Below are 16,014 nucleotides of genomic sequence, written 5' to 3'. Positions count from 1 at the left end.
AAATACAGACTTCTAAAATTCATAATCAATAGCAGCTTTCATAACTGCGTCTGTGTGGCTGAAGAAACAGAAATATTTGATATTAAATGATTATGAAAATACCCAATAATCTGTAAAGACAGCCGGCGGAAAATATGGATGTTGCTGGTATAGAGGCAATACATCCTAACCTCCCTGGATTTTTTTTCTTCTGCATTTATTCTGAATGCAATTAGTAAATGCAAAAGTATACAAGGGAAAGACTGATGCATTTGTTGCTTTGGCAAACCCACAAAGTTTGAAGTTCCATAACATTGGAGGTGCCCAGTGTCCTAGGTACTTGGACGTACTATCCCACGCACCCTGCCACTCATAACTGTCCAGCCTCGGGGCAGATCTCTGGGTGGTATTCTTAAATATTTGTTTAACCTTAAACAAGACCTGAAACACATTCAGGAGACATAGCAGTAGGAACATGGTGGTTTGAAAATCCCAAGGACGTTCAAAATTCTCAGGAGCTATTGTAACTAGCCTGGAGGAGAAGGGGAAGGTGAAGGAGAAAGGGAAGGTGAATGAGCAGGGGAAGGTGTCCCCCCTTGTCTCCCCCACAGATTGGCTCTCTGAGGAGAAAAGATAAAGGGTTTAATTATTAATAGTTTCCAAGAGATGGTTCCCGAAGTACGGAGATGACGGCAATGCTGAGTACAAATACCAGATTAGTCTCATGACCAGTAATTTTATCATATCATAAGCCAGCGTTACACAGTACATCAAAATGATAACATTAACCCAGTCCCCAGAGGTGATAAACAGCACAACAGGGAACATACACAGTAAGTAAAGTGTTAGATAACACAACTCTGAGAACAAGCGCAACAACTCTGAGAGCAAATAAATCAACACTGTGACCAGCGACTATTAAACTAATATAATGAATGCTTATAACAAGTATGTTTTAACATGCTCTGGTCAGATCTGTTGTTATCTCAGTGCTTTGTGCCCCACATTGGGCACTAAAAGGGACTGTCATGGTTTAACCCCAGCCAGCAACTAAGCACCACACAGCCACTCGCTCTCTCCCCCCGGTGGGATGGGGGAGAGAATCAGGAGGGTAAAAGTAAGAAGAGTTTAATCATTGAAATAAAATAGAATAAATTATTATTAATAATAATAATTTGTAATAAATTGTAGTGAAAAAGGAAATGACAAGAAGAGAAATAAAATCCAAGAAAAACAAATGACGCAAATGAAGAACAATTACTCACCACCAACCGACCGAAGCCCAGCCTGTTTCCCAGCCGCAGCCATCTGGCCAGCTTTCCCCCTAGTTTATATGCTAAGCATGACATCACATGGTCTGGAATATCCCTTTGGTCAGTTGGGGTCAGCTGTCCCAGCTGTGTCCCCTCCCAGCTTCTTGTGCACCCCCAGGCTACTCGCTGGCAGGGCAGTACGAGAAGCTGAAAAGTCCTTGACTTAGTGTAAGCACTGCTCAGCAACAATTAAAACATCAGTGTGTTATCAACATTATTCTCATCCTAAATCCAAAACATAACACTATACCAGCTACTAGGAAGAAAATTAGCTCTATCCCAGGCAAAACGAGGACACAAAGGCAAATGCAAAGTCCTGCATCTTTGATGGAATAAACCTGTGCAACAGTAAAGGCTGGGGGCTGACTGGATAGGGTAAAGCTCTGCAGAAAAGGATCTGAAGGGCCTTGTGTACAAACTGACCATGAGCCAGCAGTGGTAAAGAATGCCAGCAGCCTTCTGGGCTGAGAGTGGAGGATTGGACAGAAGAGTGGAATCAGTAGATTCAGGCAAGTGATTCTTCCCTCTGGATCCTCTGAGACCACACCTGGAGTATATTTAAAGGCTCACCAATGCTGGAATGATTTTAACACACAGAAGTAATTCCAGTCCAATGGAGAGTCACCAAGATGATTAGGAGGGTGGAGCATACAGCATACAAAGGGAGGCTGCAGGAACCTGGTTTGCTTCAACTACCTAATGAGAGTGTATAGAAAAGACAGAGACAGGCTCTTCTCAGGGGCACTGTCGTGGTTTAACCCCAGCCAGCAACTAAGCACCATGGAGCTGCTCACTCACTTCCCCCTCACCCAATGGGATGGGGGAGAATTGGAAAAAAAAGTAAAACTCATGGGTTGAGATAAGAACAGAATAGGAAGAAAGAACAGAAAGGAAGAAAATAATAATGATAATAATAACAATAATAAAATGACAATAATAATAATAATAAAAGAATTGGAACATAAAAAACAAGTGATGAACAATGCAATTGCTCACCACTCACCGAACGATGCCCAGTTAGTTCCCAAGCAGCAATCTGCCCCCCAGGCCAACTCCCCCTAGTCTATATACTGGGCATGATGTCAGATGGTATGGAATATTCCTTTGGCCAGTTTGGGTCAGCTGTCCTGGCTGTGTCCCCTCCCAACTTGTGCCCCTCCAGCCTTCTTGCTGGCTGGGCATGAGAAGCTGAAAAACCCTTGATTTAGTATAACTACTTAGCAACAACTGGAAACATCAGTGTGTTATGAACATTATTCTGATACTGAACCCAAAACGTAACACTATACCAGCTACTGGAAAGAAAATTAACTCTATCCCAGCTGAAACCAGGACAGGCACATAGTGATAAGATGGGAGATAATGGGCACAAGTTGCAACAAGAGAAATCTCAGTTGGATATTAAGAAAAAAAATCACTCTGAGTGTAGACAAACATTGGAACTTCTTGCCCTGAGATCATGTCACCTGAATCCTTTGAATCGTAACTGGACTGGACAAAGGCCTGAGCAACCTAATAAAATTGGCCCTGCTTTGCATCAGGGTTGTGCTACATCTCTTCCAACCTGAATTGTTCTGATTCAATGAACTTACCTTTTTCACACAAATTGTAGCAGCTGCAGTTGTGTCCTATGTGTACATTAATCCTATTTTAAGTGGAAGTAGTACTCAAGTTTTACTTCATTAACAGGCTATATTTTTCAGATACAAATCTCAGACCTGACCCATGTCTCAAGTCTGGTCTGCAATCATGTTTCTGGTTGGGTTTTGTTCTTTCCTTCCTCCCTCCCTTCCTTTGTCTCTTATAATGGAGGAGCAGCTTATTAGTTCTAATAAGTTCTCTGGAGAATAATTATGGAATGTTTGCTATGGTTAGATATGTCTAATGTTCTCTCTAAGAAGCTTTGTGGCTTATGCTTATGGCTTTGTTCTCTTTGAGACTTACGGATGGAGTAGTAAATCATCAAGTTCTGGACAAAGCACCTGCTTCTCTTGGCTTTCAATGTTGTTTTCCATGTGCTGAGTTACTAGTTTTCTGGAGGGTTTTGGCATCATTACCATATGTTAGCCAACAGAGTCTTCCTTGTTGAACTTGAGATTGCAGCAGCACATATCGCTACCTGTTTTCAGCCTGGATTTCAGAAGCCTTAATTGATCCAGTGGTATGCCAAAATTATCAGAGAAGTAATTGCTGTTTTTCTTCAAGCTTGTTGCAAAATTTTATTATGGGCAAAAGGAATTTACACCTAGTATGCACAGCCAAGAATACAATGTTACTGTAACTCTTATCTTAACTGTCTAATGAAACAATTATTTTTAGTCCATACCTAATTATTACAGAAAATAATTTAAAAAATAGTACTACAGAAAAATGTCTTCATAATAATACACCTAAAATTGTAGCACACACACTCTCCAGCATTTTCACTGATGTTCTGCTAAACCTGCCACTGCCCTTCTGTGTTTTCAGTTTAATGATACTAGTATTCTTGAGAAAGAAAGGGGAAGGGCTACAGGGGTCATCAGTGTCTTTAGTTCTTCAGTTGGAGCAATATGACATTGATGGTGAAGCACTTTTCCTCCTGTCTCCTGAGAGCATTTCTATTTTATTCTTATAAATTTGCTAATACAGTCTTCTTATTTGTTCTTTTATTCACTGGTTCTCAGCTAGACCTGATGAATCCTTTTGCCACATTTGACTTCATTCTTCATATATTGTAGTGTAGTATACTGACTTTCTTTACAAGTTCACTGAGCAGCTACTTCAGATTTGCAAAAGTAGTTTGAAGCTGCTAAGTATTTAAGGCTTCAGTATTTTTCAGAATAGTTATTAAGAAACTGTATTTCTATAGTGTCATTGTTACTGTTTAGTCAGCAACTTCAGGAGTCTGTCACAACTGTACATTTGGGGAAAAGAAAATTACAGGGCTGTAATTTTTCCCTAGAGGAAATTCGTGCTGTGACAGATTGTGTCTTTCCTCAGTTTTTGATTTATGCACCAGACATAATAGGTTACTTTATCTTAATCTCTCTTTAATTTCTCATGTAGTAATAATGTCTACTTTATCCAAGGATCTGCTAGAGTTATGAAACGTGGATTTCTTATCATAAACTCAAGAATGGTGATCTCACAATATCAGTTGTGTATCAATACAAATATATCAACATCAGTTCAGTAAGAAGAAAAAAGGTTTTCTTGCTATTGTCAAAATGTTAGTTATAATCCTAAATTAAATGATCCTTTCTTATCTCTTTTTTTAACTTTTTTTTTTTTTTTTAATTTGAGAATTTGGACTTGAAAGAAATTTCAGTTTGCCCTAAAGTCTGCCAGACTTCTCAGGTGACAGTGTGGTTGGCTTACATAATAATTATTAATATCTATGTGATACCTTACAGGCTTTCTAGTAAATTATATCTTTTAACTTTTGATTTTCCACCCAAATTTTTGACTGTGAATGTTACAAAAAATTTAGCCTTTCTTTTTGTAATGTCACACTGTATTTTGAAGCCTCACCATTCAGAGCAGGAGGCAGATGTTACAGGCACCACACTACAACTACTAAAAGAATCAGTGTGGATATCAAATACCTGTTCTTAATAATTAACTATGTGATGTAACTATTACTTGTGATTGTACTGTTTTTAATATCAGAAGCATGCTCTCTAGATTAGATATGCAAATTCTAATAAATTGTTAACCACATTAGGAGACCCTTATGTTCTTTAGGAAGATGTGAAGTTGAAATTTCAAAACAATTATTCTGTGTTTCCATCTTTAAATATAAATGTACATTTATGGTTTTGCAATGTAATTCTTTCTCTCCTCTCAGAAATACTACAACATGAAAATGGCCTTAGGGGATTAAACTAACAATCTACTTAGTTCATTAGCTTGTCTCTAGTAGTGACCAATAGCTGATACGTGGCTAAACTATATAAAAGTCAAATATATAATACTTTCTCCCTATTATCTGTAAGTTTTCAGAAACTTTAGTTTAGGTACTGCCAGAATCAGATAAAGTGTCTTTGTATTTAAAGCTCTTAAATAGCTTTCCAGGAATTTCAAAGCTCTTACAGTCTTTTGGCAACTGTACCTGCCTGTAGCAGAAAGTTCCATAGTGCAAATATGCCTGGTAAAAAGTCACCTCTTTTGATGTATTAGAAAGTTGGCACTGATCTAGCAGAAAATGAATAAGTCTTCCCTATTGATCTTCACAAGACCCTTAAATGGTAAAGAAGAAAATCGGAAATTTCTGTCTTCTGCTTGGTAAAATAAATTACTCCAAACTCCATCCTGCATAGCATAACATCATCTGCTTCATTCCAGCTTCTACCATTTCGTAATACGTTTACTGTTTTTTCCTTAATGGAAAACATTGCAAATTTTTCCAAAATGTTTACCTTTTCTCCCCTTCTACATAGTAATGTTGTTAATTAGAAGTGCCAAGTGGTTATTTTTCTGCAGTTTGTTATGTCTTGGATATTAAACACACTGGTATTCACATTATAGAAAGAAGAGGGAAGCAAAGATATGCATATGTTTGAATTTATTTCAATATTTTGAAACAAATGGCTATAAATAACAAAAAAAAGGAGATAAATTTAAGGAACATATTCATGCTTTGTCCTCCAGTGAGGAAAAAAAGGCTGTATGAAAATATATCATATGGACAGATATAGATACTCATTTGGAGTTTATTATTTTTGAAGAAATTCTTGTTTGCATACTTTTTATTTTGTAACAAACTACTTCTATTCATTTCCTCCTGTCATGGTTTAATCCCAGCTGGCAACTAAGCAACATACAGCTGCTCACTCACTCCCCCCACAGTGGGATGGGGAGAGAATCAGAAGAGTAAAAGTGACAAAATTTGTGTGTTGAAATACAGTTTAATAGGTAAAGCAAAAGCCACGCACACAAGCAAAGGAAAATACAGAATTCATTCACTATTTCCCATCGGCAGGCAGGTGTTCAGCCATCTCCAGGAAAGCAGGGCTTCATCACACATAATGGTGATTTGAGAAGACAAACGCCATCACTCCAAATGTCCCCTTCTTCCTTCTTCTTCCCCCAGCTTTCGTTGCTGAGCATGACATCATATGGTCTGGAATATCCCTTGGGTCAGTTGGGGTCAGCTGTCCCAGCTGTGTCCCTTCCCAACTTCTTGCTCATCCCCAGCCTACTCGCTGGTGGGGTGGGGTGAGGAGCAGAAAAGGCCTTGGCTGTGGGTAAGCACTGCTCAGCTATAACTAAAACATCCCTGTGTTATCAACACTGTTTTCAGCACAAACCCAAACCAGCCCCATACTAGCTACTATGAAGAAAATTAACTCCATCCCAGCCAAAACCAGCACACCTCCACTTACCAGTTTTCCAACCACAGATTTTAAAACTAGGATGTGTCTTATCTACTGGAACAAAGTCCATATATCTAACTTAATCTAAGTAACTACATCATTAGTCACAGTGAACTCTGGAAAAACAGTTCTCATAATGGAGCTCTATAGATATTATCTAGGAAGAATATAGGAGACATGGGTTTGGTCATTGTAGAGTAATTTGTATGGTCTCTAAAATTGAGAGAGAACATTTGATGTAGAATGGAAGGATTCTTAAAAAAAAAAAAAAAAATAAAAGGAACATTATTTGTCTACAGGGTACTCAAAGAAGACCTTGAGAGAACTCCAGAAAATATTTGTAACGTTTTAGATTATATTCAGAATTATGTTTACATTTATTTCCTGTATAGCAAAGCTTCGTGAGTCGTGCTTTGATCCTGGAAATATAATGAATGGAACAAGACTTGGAATGGATTATAAACTGGGGTCAACTGTCACATATTACTGCGATGCAGGGTATGTCCTTCAAGGATATTCTACACTAACATGTATCATGGGAGATGATGGAAGACCTGGATGGAACAGAGCCCTGCCCAGTTGTCATGGTAAGAGCAGTTTTTCATTTATTATAGTTGCTGTTATTATTATTCTTGCTTTGTCATATGGAAAAAACAGGTACAAAATTAGAAGAAGCCGTTTTAATAAACTTCTCTTTTAGGACAAAGCCCTTTTCAATGATAAATTTAATAAAAAGAACATATTTAGTAACTCAGGATAAATATTGTTTCAAGTTTTTAATAACATTGGATAAATAGTGCTACAAGTTAATACTGCGAGTAGAGGTTGATAGTAATGTCATCCTCTATGCCGACCTGTATTCCTGAATTAGCAAATTTACGGCAGAGTATAGAGATATGTACCATATGTATTTATTTAAACAGAGCATTAAGTATAGTCATATATATGTTTGTTTCTTTTTGTTATTACTGGTTTTTAAATGACGTAGGTGAAATATTTTGTACATACAACATTACATCATTTAACCTGTTAGACATGTGGTCTCTAGAAAAATTCAGCTTTGAAATGCACCGGAGGTCCAATCATTCAGATTTTTAAGAATATGAAGAACTCCACTCATTTCAGGAATCTCCTGACATTAGTTATATTATCACTGACTGTCTCGAGTGTAAGCATTTTCAGATTTAAACTCTAAGAAAAAATTGAATTTTTATTTTACTGATTTGGTGTTAGTTCTTACCAGCAATTGATAGCCACTTCATAAACCCCCCAGTATTCTTTTCACATATTCTGTACGATTAAACACAAAACCTCTCCCACGTATCCAGATATTAATAAACACAAAAATGCCACATTATAAAATTAACATTTGCTTTGTAAGTTTAAATAAAATCTCCTCTTTATCATGTTAATTTCAATTCTTTTTCATAATTTGAAGACAAAAAAGCTGTTAAATCCATTTCCAATTTGAATATATTTATTTTAAAGAGAGTATAGATTTTCTTTGTTGTATACTTCAAGTTCTACTGCAAAGTGGATGGTGAAGTACCAGCAAAACAGAAAAAAAAAATTGTCAACTCTAAAGAATAACCAATTTTATAAGCATTTGAAGAATTTTAGTATTTCCATTATCCACTAAAACCATAATAGCACTAAACACCAAACTTCAGTGGCATCAAATTGGAAAACTGGCCATAGCAATCTTTTGGAAATGTGTTCAAACTTGTAGACTGTGTGCAATGGAAGTAAAAAATTTCTTCCTCATTTTAAAATGAGATATGAACATTGTTTTCTAGAGAGGATTCGGTGAGGAAGGTTTTTTTGTATGAGAGGAGAAAGATTTCCTTCTTTTGGAAGGTCTTTTTCATGGGTAGTGAAAGATAAAGAATTTCTTTATCAATGATGCAATAATTGTGTCTATTCATGCCACTTATAATCTACTTAGTAATCCTCCGGTGCTATCTATTTTAACATTCACTAAAGGGAGAGTGTTTGCTTGAAAGGACTGCCATTTTAATAAAAGGGAAAAAAAATCTTATAATAAAAGGAGTAGTGGATATCTGTCACTAACTGGACCATTTTCTTTCCTGGATGAACAAGGTCTTAGTTCAAAGATGACAAACCCCACACTTCTTAAGAATATGATGTCACAGAGTAGGCTTCATAAAAATGCCTTAGCTTTGCAATTTTCACTTGTTCTTATGTTGCTTTTTCCTCCAGTTCAGAGTCGATGAAGGTTTGTAGAAGTTGCTGTGATACATTATAGTATATTTTTACCATGTAATCAATGCTTTCCACTTTTGCAGGATTTAGCTCAAGAAAAACAGAACATTTATATAGCTGTGAGAAAGATGATACCAGTTGATCAGCTTTCAATTACATGGAGCTGGCAGAAACAGAGAGCTGAATTTTGCCTCCTGACCACCAGTCTCACCTACGTAAAAAATCTGCTTATTAGAGAAATGAGATTCCTCCATTCTGCCAGTTGTATTTTTGAAACTCCATTGAAACTGATAGTGTTATAATGAAATGTGGTATACACTACACTTCAGTATATGTGTATTTTTTCATTTTCTTATTTATTTTTAAGAAAAAAAAATTGAGAACCTGAACCCCCTTTATACCTGCAATATTTTGATCTAATGTTTTAGGTATGAAGTAAAAAAAGTTTGTTAAAAAATTACCTATCTTTCTCTCTAAACTTTTACATTTTTAATATCAATTTAGAAACCAGGTTATTCTGTTAAATTTCTTTGAGCCATATTTAGCTATATAGCTTTATAGGGGTAGTAAGGAATCTTAGAATATGGAAAAGAGAAATGTTACGAATGAGTATTCTCATTTTGCTCTTGCTTGGAACTAAGTAGGTCAGAGGAAAGGAAGGGAGAACTTTCAACACTCCAGATGGCCCTCTGGGCTCAAGGGACATGCTTTACAATGTGTAGAATTGGTCTTGTAAAGAGTATAATTCAAAGAATATAGAAAAGCTTTTTCTCTTCTAAGAGAATTTGTGTCAGTAATATTTGATTGTTTCCATGAAGAAAATGACTAGATAAATAACCTGGATAGCATGAGGGTAAAACTGATACGGTGGTCTAAAGTCAGACCTTATTAAGTAAAAACTCTTCTTGTTGCAATTAATATAGATATTTTCACTGAATAGTAGAATCTCAATAGAGGAGGATAGAGTTCTGAATAACTTGACATAACTTAAGACATAGTCCTGAGAGATGGTAGATGAGTTCAAATGCCCCACGCAGAGAAAGGAGTTATGTGTCTTACTTGTTCTAAAGTCTAGCCTTTTAGATAAAACCTGGGCATAAATACATTCTCCATTCAGATTTAAAAAGAAAATGAAGGCCATGTCTCTATTATATTGGAAAGGCAACCATTTGGGATTGCTTTAAGCATTCTCTGAAAATGTCTGGTACATCAAGATGTGGCCTCAAGTTGCAGCAAGGGAGATTTAGGTTAGATATTAGGAAAAATTTCTTTACTGAGAGGGTTGTCAGACATTGGAATAGGCTGCCCAGGGAAGTGGTTGAGTCACCATCCCTGGAGGTATTCGAAAAGCGAGTAGACACGGTACTTCAGGACCTGGTTTAGTGGGCATGGTTGATGGTTGGACTCGATGATCTTGAAGGTCTTTTCCAACCTAAATGATTCTATGATTCCATGATTCTATGATTCTATCAAGCCCCATAGGAGATCTTTGTTGAGGAACACTTGATGTTCTGGGTCTGGTCAGGCTTCAGCCTGAACTGGCTGATGAATTGCTCAGTCTGTCAAAACTTGCTTTCCTGGGAATGTGCAAAACTAGAAAATATGACTGTCTACAGACCCTGAAAGTCAATAACTGACTATTTTGGAGTTAGATAAAAGCTAAGCAGAGGCTTTCAGGATCATAGAGGACTAGTTTTCCAAAACCTACTCAGTGCATAGAGCTGATGTTTTTGCAATTGTACCTTTATGCACCAAATATTTTTTATGACCTAGTCCCATGTGCATTAGGCATGGCTTGCATTTCACTGAAATCATTATTTAAAATGACCTTGAGCCTCTCTAATAAGTGTGGGAAGTCAACCAAATCATTGGCTTCATTCTTTTATGAACACATGCAAAGATTATCCAGGCTAATACGCTAAGCTATTTGGCATTTTGTGGTGGATGTTAAGAACAGCATGTAATTAACACACGCAGATGCAATATTACTATGACAGAGATGATGTTTAATGATTTCTCTTAGCGTCACCAACTATAGTTAATTTTAAATTTTTGGTAGCAAACAACAGTTGTTTACAGAGTAACAAAAAGCCCTGTAGTGGGAGATCACATTTATGACTGAGTGTAAAAACCTTGTTCCTACTAGAAGAAATCATTTATTGATCACTAAAAAATATTGCTGTGTTTCCTTATAGTCTGTTGTTTAATCCTTGGAAATATTTGAATCCAGGCTTCAAAATATCTCCATCTGAGGGATATATCTAACAATCCCAAATATTGTCATGAACTGTCTATGATTTATTTGCTTTTTTTTTTTTGTAACAAAGCATCAGTATTCAGAATATTCATATGTACTCTTTGTCTTTTGTTTAAAAGACAACCAAAAAAACCTGGGATTGCTCACAGAGCAATTCCATACCATGATATTTAAAAGCAACAGAAACATTCTTAATTATGATTGCAGCAAGAACTCTTACTTAATTCCAAGTCTTACGTACACAATTACATACTATAGCCATGGTGGTTTAGTGATTAAAGACCATGCTAAAAACCAGATGCATATGCATTATGAGAAAGGAGAGAGGACCTTGAACAACATGTCCATTCCTCTGTCATATGACCTGGGGGATAATTCACATTATTAGGAGCTGGGAAAAGGGGTGCCTGCAGCCTCATCTTCTCCCAAAGAAATGTTTTCCTGAAAACTGAAATGTCAGAGGAAGTACCTGTTCTTTGTTTTGGCTCTGACAGTAGGTCTTGGCCTAATTTCCAGTAATTCATACTTTTCTGTATGATTTTTTTGTTTCTTTCTATCTGTATTAACTTGTCACAGCTATTTGAAATAGCTCAGATCAGGTTTATATTTGAAAAATTTTAGGGTGGAAGATTGCACAGAAGAGCTTAATCTTACTGTTTATTATTTTGTAATATATTAAATGTTGACAGCTTTTTTCCTCAAACATTCAATATTGATTACTTAATCAGAGGCTTTATAGGTCACATTTTTGTGCACTTTTTACATAGTGAAGCTATGGTTCTAATGTGGTTATTGCATACCGGTGTGGTCTTTTGAAACCATGACTTTAGTCAGCCAATTTTTTATACAATAAATCATAGTCAGGCTGAGCACTATTACAAATTGCAAGGAAAAAAAAAAAGAAAATCATTATTTTCACCATTATTGACAATATTATAAAGAATTGAGAATGTTCTTGTCATAGGCAAACATTTAAGTCTAGAAGAAGATAAAAGACTAAGGCACACTAGGCTAAAATACTTTCTTGGGTGATTTTTATTTAGGATAGGTAGGTAAAGACAAGGTTGAATTTCTAGGTTATCTAAATTACATTTCTTAAAAATGCTCAAGTATGTTAAACAATAAGAACTGGCATGTGATTGTCTATTTTATACATGTAAGAATCAAGGCTTTTTTTGTGTTTATAATATTTTGGATGTAAAGATTTTGATCAAAACAGCTGGAGCTTTCATTGACATTTTTGTCCCATTCTGCATTTTTGGAGTACAAATGCAGAATGCTTGATTACATTCCCAAATCCTCCCTCAACTATCGTATATAAGCAATTAAAAAGAAGATATTGAAAGGCACAAAACAGTTTTTAGAAGCCTAACATTCATTAACTTCCATCTTTGGTATTTAACATTTTCATCTTTATTAAAAAGCAACCAAACAAAATACATTTCTAGGCAAAACTGCTTGTTTATAATAGAACAGATTGAATGCATGTCTAAAATGTAACTGAGATCAGGATCAGACATTATTACAGGGAAACTGTAGATGGATAGTAGTAACTGTATTTTGGGTTGGCTACAGTTACTGCTCATTATTTTTTGCTAAAAATACATATATTTAAGTCCTTTTAATTATTTAATGAATTTAACGTGCCAGGCTGATATTTGCTTTTGCAGTTCTCTACAAGACGCTTGTTCCTCAATGTGATTGGTTTGCTTTAAAATAATGCTTCAACTGTGGCAGAGAATTAAGTCTGCAGTAAATACATTGTCTTCATACTTTGGAGGTGCTAGAGGATCGAATGAGATAGTAGAAGAGAAGCAGAGATACAGTGAGGTTACAAAGCCAGGATGGCTTTTAATCACTAAAGAAGAATTCTTGCAAAATCTGAAATTAATTCTCAGTAGTCCAATGTCTATCTTTCTCATGTTAGGAAAGGGCCTCTGCCAGAATCTCTGAGGATGACCTGAGTTTAAATGGTTGGTATTCATGGTATAAAGAGTGGAACGAAGGCATTGAGAGTGTTACGGTGCACTGTAGTGCCAAGACCGACATTAGTCAGGATTCCATTAAGGTAATAAAAGCACTAAAGGCATTAAAACATGCGGAAGAGGTGGCATAGGTGGTGCTGCAATTGTAGTCATCCATTTACTTCCTCCAGTTAGGATTGTGTTTTGAATATGTAAAATGCTACTTAAATGCTAGGTACTTTGAAAAGTTAGTTCTTAATAGTCAGACTTGAAAAGGCAGTTGAAGGGCTTTTGAAGAAAATATAAAAGATTTTATTGTATTGTGACTGAAACTTCTTCTGAGTACTAAATTTTTATTCCCATGCTTCCACTGCCCATTTTTTGTAAGTATGTGCCCATTGCTTTACCATTCCAGGATTTCCTCCCAGTATAGTCAGTGGAGAGAAACAGGTTTCTTAAAAGGTCACCAAAGAGGATTCAATGAGCTTGTTAGGAAGGTATATTTTTCTGTTTGCATCTGGACTGCATGAACAGGATTTACGTGCTTGCATGCTTAGCAGGGCGTGACTTCAAGCAGCAACATAGGAAATACTACATATAGTGAAATATCTGAATACGCTGTGTGGAAGCAATACTGCTTGAGATTAAAGCATACAACAAACACTGTTTTGGAGGGATTGTACTTTTTGTGTGTATGTGTAAAAATTTAAGACTTAGAAGGTTCCTGAGAAAGTAAAAGAGTAGGCACCTAGGTCTGTGTATACCTTAACCTATAAATCTCACACTAGACACTTTTCTGTATGAACACACTCATTACTCCTCCTCTATGGAAAGGAGACCATTGTACACCAAAAACTATCAAGTCAAAAAGCCAAAAAGAGAAAAGCTAAATTCCACGTAGTGGATTTGGCAGTAATTAGGTGGAGATTTGGTTATCAATATATACTTCTTGGAGAGAGTGGGCTCATTTTTCCTACAATAAGCTGCTGTTTACTGTAAAATACACAAATGGTTTGAGAAATAGGGTACAAAAAGATCTTTCTATATGGCTATACAGATAGCTGGTATTTTGCCGAAAACCCCACAGTTCTTGGAAAACGTGATTAAGTTAAAATCTCAGCTCTTCTTAAAGCTGTTCTATTCATATCGGAGTAAGTTTGAAAATGTTACTGGAATGAACTGTAAAGGATAATAAGTCTAAAAAGCTCAGAAAATAATTAAAAATAAATACAGACACATACATATACCCACACCAATCATTACTTTGAGTGTCTGACCTTTTGCATATACATTTGGAATTCATAATATGGCTTTACAATGTCCATTGAACAATAAATGCTGTGTGTAATTATTCCAAGCTTTTAATTTCATTATATTACATTCATTAATGTAATATAATGGTAAATAAAGCATAAGAAATGAAGAATAGTAGTTAATTACAACGATCTCATTAAAATCAGCTGGCAGAGAATCCTAATTTCTAAGGTGTTTAAGGGATTAGTTAAATAGAGTGCACCATAAAACCAGGTGCTTCATCTTCTGTTGAACTAAATCTGCTGCCAATTTTTAGAAGCATAGTTTAATGAAGCAAATGTTAGAAAGAAGGAGAAATAGTTCAAGCTACATAAACTTCGATTTTTTTTTAGCCTTAATTTTTTATATTCTTTACTATAAAAAAATGTATCTGAAAATGTGTATATCCAAGCCATAATTTTAAATAGGTCCACTTAGACACCACTGTTAATTTGAATAAACATCATGAATAAGCAAGGAAAATATAACAGGGAACTTTTGTATTAATGAGAATAGCATACAGTTTCTAATGAATTGGCAATAAAAACATAAAGAAAACACAGATTAAAACGCAGAATAAAGTATGGGTTTTTGATTTAGAATATTAAAACCTGACATTTATTTTTTGTTTTGAATATGTAAATTTTCCTGTAGAAGATTGAAAAACATTATTATTCCTTAAAAAAATGATTATTCCATCATGTATTTTGAGGTGGAGAGAAAAACAGCTTTTGGCACTAGTTTAATTAAATGTATGCTTGTTTCTGTATTAAGTGGTAACATCATAGATACACATTTTTCTTTGAAGATCTTTTAGAACATACAAGGTGGCTGCTGGGTATTGTCTTCTTAGAAGGAAAAAATATCCTTACCATTTATTCACACAGATAAGCAAATATTTATTTTCCAAAGACTGCAAGACACTGAAGTAGGATAGGATTATGTAGTATCAGTCAGTCAGTCAATTAATTAATAACTGGAATTAAAGAAACTAATCCAGTCATCTGCACTGACTATACCTGCTAAATATGCATGTTTCTAACTTAACCTCAGGCAGCAGTCTGAAGGTCCTCGCTCTTGTCTTAATAAGACTTCAGTAACCCAGTGAAGTGGAAGAAGATTTATTCGGTGGGATTTGTTGGTGGTTACATGTATAAGACTCCTATTTCATTCTTTGCACAAGTTTTGTCATCTTCACATTGACTATCACAGTGGGGACTAGGGGAGGGTTCTGTGGAATAGAAAAACCTACAATTAAGAGACTGCATTGTTTTAAAATGGAATTCAGTTTTCTTTTCTTTCTTTGCTGGGCTACATACAGAAGTTAGTCAATCTACTATAGGAGTGGTAAGCAAGATCATCATCCAGTTTAAAGAGGATAGCCGCCTCTTTTAAGTTCTCACGTTTCTTGATGTTTCACTCAGAAGCTGCATGTATAGCAGCTTTTTTCTGATCTCACACTCTCTTGAAGGAACAGTATCTTCCACAACAAAACTTCACTTTAGTTTTTAGGTTCCCTAAAGGTTCACTGGAACCTTTTCATTATATGATTCTTTTCTATATCCTGAAGTGCAGCTGTGTGCTAACAGAAGTTAATATAATGAAACACAACTCTAACACACATTTGT

General features: G+C 35.7%; 1 protein-coding gene across 1 annotated transcript in view; it reads left to right on the top strand.

Moving 5' to 3' along the window:
• Positions 1–16,014, top strand: part of CSMD3 (CUB and Sushi multiple domains 3) — a 767,625-nt gene that overhangs the window by 544,356 nt on the left and 207,255 nt on the right. The window contains exon 31 of the mRNA XM_052787755.1: positions 7,042–7,236. Within this exon, the coding sequence (XP_052643715.1) occupies positions 7,042–7,236 (195 nt within the window). The remainder of the gene's footprint in view (positions 1–7,041; positions 7,237–16,014) is intronic.

Source organism: Harpia harpyja, chromosome 5 (assembly GCF_026419915.1).
Source record: "Harpia harpyja isolate bHarHar1 chromosome 5, bHarHar1 primary haplotype, whole genome shotgun sequence".
In the NCBI taxonomy this organism is placed as follows: Eukaryota; Metazoa; Chordata; class Aves; order Accipitriformes; family Accipitridae; genus Harpia; species Harpia harpyja.
Note: the sequence above shows the minus strand (reverse complement) of the source record. Positions and strands in the feature narration are given on the sequence as shown.